Source organism: Lolium rigidum, chromosome 3 (genome assembly GCF_022539505.1).
Source record: "Lolium rigidum isolate FL_2022 chromosome 3, APGP_CSIRO_Lrig_0.1, whole genome shotgun sequence".
NCBI classification, from domain to species: Eukaryota; Viridiplantae; Streptophyta; class Magnoliopsida; order Poales; family Poaceae; genus Lolium; species Lolium rigidum.
Genome location: NC_061510.1, coordinates 126,378,976 through 126,387,016, shown reverse-complemented (window position 1 = coordinate 126,387,016; position 8,041 = coordinate 126,378,976). Strand labels below are relative to the sequence as shown.

At 43.6% G+C, this 8,041-nt stretch overlaps 1 protein-coding gene across 1 annotated transcript; it reads left to right on the top strand.

The window, feature by feature from the left end:
• LOC124695489 (kinesin-like protein KIN-5B) lies at nucleotides 1-7,459 on the top strand. Its single transcript, XM_047228329.1, has 26 exons — nucleotides 1-136; nucleotides 331-589; nucleotides 686-811; nucleotides 1,042-1,308; nucleotides 1,559-1,685; nucleotides 1,896-2,051; nucleotides 2,122-2,462; nucleotides 2,546-2,684; nucleotides 3,109-3,206; nucleotides 3,284-3,440; nucleotides 3,521-3,590; nucleotides 3,660-3,736; nucleotides 4,009-4,062; nucleotides 4,151-4,231; nucleotides 4,330-4,441; nucleotides 4,563-4,649; nucleotides 4,732-4,907; nucleotides 5,003-5,164; nucleotides 5,252-5,359; nucleotides 5,453-5,611; nucleotides 5,683-5,766; nucleotides 5,848-6,053; nucleotides 6,168-6,269; nucleotides 6,375-6,484; nucleotides 6,583-6,734; nucleotides 6,983-7,459. The coding sequence occupies exons 1-26, from the start codon at nucleotides 1-3 to the stop codon at nucleotides 7,184-7,186; spliced, it is 3,750 nt and encodes a 1,249-aa protein (XP_047084285.1). The 3' UTR covers nucleotides 7,187-7,459.
• Nucleotides 7,460-8,041: the final 582 nt, after the last annotated feature.

The following is an 8,041-nucleotide window of genomic DNA, read 5'->3' as shown; positions in this document are numbered from 1 at the left end:
ATGGAGCGGCCTTCCCCGCCGAGCAACCGTGCGCGCAGCGGCGGCGGGATCGTCATCCGCGAGACGTCGACGCCACGCGGCCACCTCCGCCTGGTTCGCCCCAAGCGTGAACCAGGCACCTCCGACGAGCGGAAGCGCAAGCCGGCGAAGGTGAAGGTGGAGGAGGTCAACGACGCCGAGGATGCCGCAATCCTCGAGGCCGTCATGGCGAGGTCCCTCCAGGACCTCGTCCCCGCCGACAACGCCATGCCCCTCGACCAGGCCTGCGCCTGGTCGAGGGAGCAGTGGGAGAAGGAGGAGGCGGAGCGGCAGGCTCGGCTCCTCGAGCAGGCCGCTCGCTACCGCTGGCCTGCGACTCCTCCTCCATCTGGTGCCCCGTCCCCGTCATCGACCTCGAGGAGTCCGCCTCCTACGACGAGTGGTACAAGCCGTCGCCGTCCCCGCCGCGCAACGGTGGCCGGTGGGGAGACCCCGGCCAGGGCACCAGCAGCCAGGCGGCGGTGCCGCCGTCGCGTTTCGACGACGACGGCTCCGACGATGATGGCGGCGACGGCGACAATGACTACACGGTTCTACCGCCAGGCTCTATGTATGAACTTCGCTCTCTATATATATATCATTAAATTTAGTATAAATTCAATCGTTTTTAGCCGTATTTCGTCAAGCTTTCGTTTTTCGGAATTAGCTCGGCGTCTTTGCCTGAGATCGCGGCTGGGAAACTGATCCTCCCTCCACACGCCAATTTTACGTCAAATCCGGACGAAATTTACCCCAAATTTCGGTATGGGAAGGCCAAACGAGTGGAGATGCTGTAAGTTCATGGATGGAGACAATCGTGGCTTGCAGGGGCGTGGGCAGACGCATGCGAAGCGAGTGGATCACCCTCCTGAAGACTAGGAACTCTAGTTGCAGTCTAAACGGTACACACCGACCAGGTCTATAGGACATTAGGACCGCCCCACGCCGAGTTCACTCAGCATTTCAAATTTCTCCCTCTGCCCCTCTCGCCATTCTCCCAAATCGCCGAGCCAAATCCTGCAGAAACCACGCGATTCCCCCAAATCCGAGCGCCGGGGTAGTTCTAGGTGGCGCCGGCGGCATGGCGCAGACTCCGAACCCCAGCCGGAGGTCCTGGGTGGGCCCGGCGCCGACCCCCTTCCTCACGCCACGCCCCGAGCGCCGGGAGCTGCGGTGGGCGGAAGCGGGCTCGCACAGCTCCGTGCGCCGCAGCGGGGTAGGCGCCGTCGGCGTCAACGGCGGGAGCGACAGAGACCGCGAGGAGAACGTGCAGGTCGTGCTCCGGTGCAGGTGAGGTGCTTACGCTTTGGCCCCACCCAGTTTGTAAGCCACGCGTTGATTTACCAAGTACACTGTACGAGTAAGGTGGATAGTAGGTTAATCAGTCAGTGGAAATACTAGCTTTTTTTTATCTGGGATTGCCAACTGTTATTATTGACTACTGAAACTTAGAGCAAATTGCTGTGGGTGCTAGTTCACGTTCCCAAAGACTAAGAGATGCTTCATGCTGATGCGTTTTTGTGACCGGTGCACGGTTTAGGCCACTAAACGAGGAGGAGCAGAGAGCGAATGTGCAGAGCGCCGTCTCTTGCAACGACATGAAGAGGGAGGTGACAGTTCTGAACAGCCTATTCAAGCAAGCCGACAAAACATTCACCTTTGACAAGGTAAAGCCACTAGCGATCTCTGCGCTTTCTGCTTATCATGTATCGATTTTTTTGCATGCTTGTACCGTCAAAACAGCTGCGATCATTTGGTTGAGGTTAATTCTAAAGGATCAGAATATCTGTAATATGATCATTGCATAAATGCCAAATTCATGATTAAACTTGACTCGCATAAATTTTCATTAACATATGGTTACTGTTTGATGCCAGGTGTTTGGCCCAAAATCCCAGCAGAGAGCGATATACGATCATGCTGTTGCACCTATCGTCGACGATGTCCTTGAAGGCTATAATTGTACTGTCTTTGCCTTTGGGCAAACTGGAACCGGAAAAACTTATACCATGGAGGGGGAGATAATGCAGCAGGTACGATAAAATAAAGTTGCTTAAAAAGTTACATGCGGCAACTGAATAATTTACCTCGTATGCTTTTTAGGTGGGTGAGCTGCCAGCTACTGCTGGTGTCATGCCAAGAGCAGTGCGTCATATCTTCGATATATTGGAAGCACGGAAGACTGACTATAGGGTGAAGGTAACCTTCCTGGAGCTCTATAACGAAGAATTAACAGATCTGTTGGCTTCAGAGGACCAAAGCAGGTTCCCTGAAGATAGACAAAAAAGGTCTACTGTATCTCTTATGGAAGATGGCAAGGGCGGGGCGGTCATAAGAGGCCTTGAAGAGATTGATGTCTACAGTCCCGGTCAGATATATAGGCTTTTGGAACAAGGATCAGCTAGGAGACGCACTGCCGGCACTGCGCTGAATAAGCAAAGCAGGTCAATGACCATTTCAATTCTTTTTTATGGGTGCCAAACAGGGGCGTGTTGGATACTGAGCATTTTGCATCATGTACTTGCAGCCGATCACATTCTGTCTTTTCAATATACATCCATGTCAATGTAACAACAGTAGGGAATCAGGAACTCATGAGGTGTGGGAGGTTGGACCTTGTAGACTTGGCAGGATCAGAGAGTATAGCTCGATCAGGTGCAAAAGAGGTACTTGGTTCTCTTGCAAGCTGACAAGTTATTGCAGTATCTGTTTGCCATATTCCATCATTTTGGTCTCCTAGGGTTTAGTCGATCTGTCCATATTTTCTATTGGTCTAACTTGTAATGTACATGCTGGAAGATCATAAAATTATATATTTTTCTGCCACATTTAAATAGTTAAATCGAATGCAGTTTAGGAATATTGCAGGTCCTACAGATAATCATCCTGTCCTCTGCAGTATTATCTTCGCAGCAAAAAGAAAACACTAGTTCTTGGAAAGTTACAATGGAAGTTTTGATTGTGTCGTATGTTGTCCTAACTGATTGTTATTAGGTAGTACATTTGATCTTAGGATGGCGCTACCTTATAATGTCAGTTCTTTTTACATGCCAATATATTTCGAAGTCATGATTTATAGCATGCTGATAGGTTAGAGCGAGAGAAGCTGGAGAGCTGAATAAGAGCTTATTGACACTGGGTCGTGTCATCACTGCACTTGAGGAGCATTCAGTTCATGTACCATACAGGTACCAGGCATTTCTCATAATACATCAGAAAGCTGGCACATAACTTATTCATTGTTATTTATTTTGAACTTTACCAGGGACAGTAAGCTCACGAGACTGCTAAGAGAATCCTTGGGTGGAAAAGCCAAAACTTGCATCATAGCAACAGTAACTCCAGCTGTCCATTGCCTGGAAGAAACTCTAGTTACACTTGATTATGCTTATCGTGCTAAAAGTATAAGAAACAAACCAGAGGTACTAGTTTCCTACTTCTATTCATTCCTGGTCTTCTGGCTTAGTTGATATCCTTGTCTCAAACTTAACTAATGCTTTAGGTAAACCCAACAATCTGCAAGTCTGTTATGCTCAAAGATCTTTATCAAGAAATGGAAAAAATGAAACAAGGTTCTTTTCAATCCTCTATTTTATTCCTAACATTATTATATGGTTCACAAGTCACAAGTAAATTTTCAGATGTGAAAGCCGCAAGGGAAAAGAATGGAATTTATATCCCTCGTGAAAGGTTTGTTCTAGAAAAGGCAGAGAAAAAGGTATATACTGTTTCCAAAATAACCCAATCAATTTTCTCTACGGCACTTAGAGAGAGATATGTGCTAGGTTATATGGGTCTCATGGGCTTTACTATGTTATGGGCTAAACTCTAGATGTACAAGTATACATATGACTTTCCCTCAAAAAAAAAGTATACATATGACTAATACTGTTAACACATACAAGACTTCAGATTATATTAAATATAGTTTTGTAGAACCTCTGTGCAAGATATCGAATGTTATCTTACTATTTTTAACATGTGTTGCAGGCAATGAGGGAAAAAGTGGACTGTTTGGAGTTTAGTCTGAAGAAGCAGAACAAAGTATAATTTTACCTAATTCAAGTTTTCATGTATTAATTGGTTTACTAGTTCAGGACTGAACTGACTTGCACCTTTGGTGGTCTGGCAGGAGCTCGAAAAATACAAAAAACTGTACCTAGCAGAACAGGAGTGCAGGATGAATTTGGAAATTCAGAATACAGAGTTAAAGGTACCACAGTTTGGCTGGCATTGTTTTTACTATGCGAAAACCTCCTTCTAATTTGTTAGGCTTTTAGATCTTCATATTTTCTACATCTGACTATTTAGATGAAGACTGAAAGTGGCAAGGAGGAATTTCTGGATCTTCAGGAAGCTCATTCTAGAGCTGAAATGTCTATAAAGGAAAAGGAATACATAATCTCAAATTTACTATGTGCCGGTAATTGTTTTAAACCTTAAGTAAATATGCAAATTTCTAGCTTAAAAAGCTTAATAGATGTAGGAAGCATAAATCTTGGATCACCTTCTGATGTTTGGTACTTTTTCATGATATTGTATAGAGCACCAAATTCTTGAACGTGCAAAGGGTATGTGCGGCTCCTTCAAGAGTGCATGTGGAGATATCGCTGATCTTCAGAATAAACTAGGTAAAAAGCTAGTTCTTCACCCTCAGTTTAATCCAGATTGCTGCTTTCTTGCACTGACTATCCTTGGTGTTTTGACATATAGAAAGGCGATCGAAAACTGAATCTGAAAATAGAGGGTTATTATTCAATTTTCGGTCTCAAATGGATCAGAGTCTTGGACTTCTTCATAACACAGTTGTTGGATCTATTTGTGAGCAACGCCAATTTTTGGAGTCTATGAATGAACAAATGAATTCATACTTTTCAGCTAAATCTGAGGTACTATTACTAAATTACTTATATTTATATACAGTTCAAGATCAACATGATTATCCCCATACACTAATTTAACTGCATTATGTCACTTCTTCCAGTTAGCGAACCATATGGAGAGAAGAATCGCAAATGCAAAAGATATGCATGCCTCTGGTTTGCAATGCATGAACGAGCTTGCCAAAACTCTGAAGCTGCGATCCATCACAGACTCTGAGCAAATGGAGCTGAATATATCTTCACATGCAATAGCTGTTGGCAATGTAAGAATAAAACTATCACTTTTAATTTATCTGATTAAAATTAATGAGCCACATTACAAAATCTAATCAATGCCTATTTATTAACAGTTTCTAGCAGTGATGGTTTCGGAGGCTGAACAAGTACAGACTGAAGTTCTAAAATCCATTTCTGAACTCAAGGAACTACTAGCCTTTTCCGCTAAACAGCAAGAAGTAGTATGTCTAATCGACCCTCGCTTCTGTTAACATCTGCCTCTGTAGCATACATTATGTCACGTGCCGCAACTCATTCTTAAATTTTTTTGGTAGGGGTTGCAAAAGAGTCTTACCTCAGCACAAGCCATGTCGAAGACATCAATTGATTTCTTTAACGATATCAGCACACAGGCATCTAGGATCATGGAACTTATGGAGCAAAGTCAAAGAGGAAGCTCCTCTCAGCTTGTTGAATTTGAGAAGGTTTTTAAGGTTGGTCGGTTTTGGTACATATACAGTTCATATACTGACATACTCATTGGTAACATCCTTCTTTTAAATAGGAACTTGCTATTCAAGAAGAGCAAGCTGCTCATAACAAGATCGCTGGAATTTTAGCTGGCTTGACAGCCAGAAAAACGACAATGGTCAGCTTAGCTATTGTTTAATTGCAAAAAAGACAAGCCTCTTTGTATGACTTGGGCAATAACTGGTCTCTCTTTTGGCAGGTTTCAGAATATGTCGGGCAACTGAATGAGAAATATAGCGAAGAGCAGAAACACATGATATTGGAAATGTCCAACCTACAACACGTTTCAGGTAATGGCATAAAGGAAGCTACATCCTGTGCTGGAAAGATAGAGAAACAGTTCCAAGAGGTTAAGTCATCACATGCCAACACCAAAGATCAAATGGGAGATGTCTTGCAGCTATGGTACCGATCTCACTTGCCTAACTAAAATTATGTGCAATATGAATTACTTATTCTCCCTTCAAGTCTTTTGGAATGCAGGATTTGTTTATGCTGAACAAACTTTGCTGATTGCAGCTTGGAGAGAAGCAACCATTCTGTTTCTTACTGGTCACATACACAGTCATCTTTAGAACATCTAAATAAGAGCTCGGTTTTGGAGGCTCATGATTTTATAGGGTAAGTTGTATTCATTTTCACAAAAGTGGCCATTCTGGGCTACATTGTTATAAACCTTGCAGTGTAGCGTCTTTCCAGTTTTTCTTATGATTTTTTTGCATGCAGAGAGAGAAGAAGCGAAAATGACAGTATTATCCAGGAGATTCTGCTTCTTTCTGCACAGAACGATGCAGGGTTTCATGCCATGACATCTGATATTTTAGGCGCTTCAAAGAGTAACATATCTACTACCATTGCCAGATTTGCTTGGATTATTACATATTTTTTCCTCCAAAGGTTGTGCTTTCCTTACATTGTCCATTACCATTGCCAGATTCCCACTTACTGGATCATGAAACTAGAAAGACAATGGAAACTGTAACCACCTCTCTCTCGAATCATTTGGGATTGCTGAATGAAGAACACACTCAAGGCACAGAATCTATAAGAAGCATTACAAGTGACTGTATTGAAAAGGATTACTCGGTAAGCTCTTATGTTCCTATCCACATTGCGTTAATTTAAACTAGAATCGAGAAACAAGTAACCTTTGAATACACAAAATGGTTATTTGTTGGTCAAGTTTAGCTAGATAGTTGAACTTTGTTGAGTTCATTGCAGTAAATTGGTATAAAGACTACCGTTGATGATGCAATTTTAAAGTGAACCATATATTCTTGCTCCGAATGTACCTCAGGGACATGCTTAACACTTCCAATCTCCTTGTATAACAGGTTAATAGTCCAGTTCATCATCGGGAGCCACCGACCGGTGCATACAGCTTCAAATCAATCGAGGAGCTGAGACCGTCGGTGCCAGACCTAGTGGCGAAATTCAAAGCAGAGAACAAGCTGAGCGAACCGGACAAGGGCAAGCAATACTCGGATCAAAGGACACGTTGTGCTCCAAGAAGTCCTCTCATGCCAGTCAATCACTAAGATCAGTGAAAGACAGTAGGGTAGAGTAGCGAACTGTAACATGGCCCAGATGTTGTGAAGATGGCAAGATCCCTTGCCGTCTTACCGCATTGTTGTTAGATTAACGTGCACCAGCGAGATGTTGCAGGTGCTTGCAAATGTTTCTGGTCGTAGGGCAGCCAAGACAAGAAATGTGGATGGCAATCGTTATGGTGATTGTGTGTGCGTAGAGATCAATCGATCCTGGTAGTATTTGGCTTCCCAAGCCTTCTAATCCATCAAATTTGTTTCGCAGTCTATTGCTAGATGGTAACTTCGAAATCCCGATGTGACAGTATCTCCAGCCGCACCCCCAAAGCGTCCCCTAAACGGCGCTAGATCAAGCGTTTCAGGACGTGTTTTGTTCGTGCCGTGTTTCGGGACGTCGCTCCCAGCCACGTCCTCCAAACGCCGTCCCCAATTTTTTTTATAGGATTTTCGAAAACACAACCATTTATTAAATATAGCATACAAATAAATATGTTTGCCAAAATTATTTTCAAATTAAAATGCAACAAATAATAAAACAACTAAATAAATGTAATAAACGAGGTTAGATGAAGGCGCTGCAGCATTTGCTGATAATCCTTTGATCTTCCACATATGCTCAACGAGATTATTTTGAAGTTGCTCGTGAACATTGTTGTCACGGATCTTAACGTGCATGGTGAGGAAATCAGCAAAATATGCGAGGCAACTCATGACACTCATAGGGACCAACATGTCTCCTAACATGATTCTTGCGGTCATCCTCGATGATCATGTTGTGCATGATCACACAAGCATGCATCATCTCCCACGTTTGGTCGTGAGACCAGCTTAGAGCAGGGTACCGGA

Coding starts and splice junctions, on each gene's coding strand:
- LOC124695489 (XM_047228329.1), top strand. CDS start 1: ATGGAGCGGCCTTCCCCGCCGAGCAACCGTGCGCGCAGCGGCGGCGGG. Junction 3,207..3,283: donor TCAGTTCATGTACCATACAG/GTACCAGGCATT, acceptor GAACTTTACCAG/GGACAGTAAGCTCACGAGAC. Junction 4,442..4,562: donor CTCAAATTTACTATGTGCCG/GTAATTGTTTTA, acceptor GATATTGTATAG/AGCACCAAATTCTTGAACGT.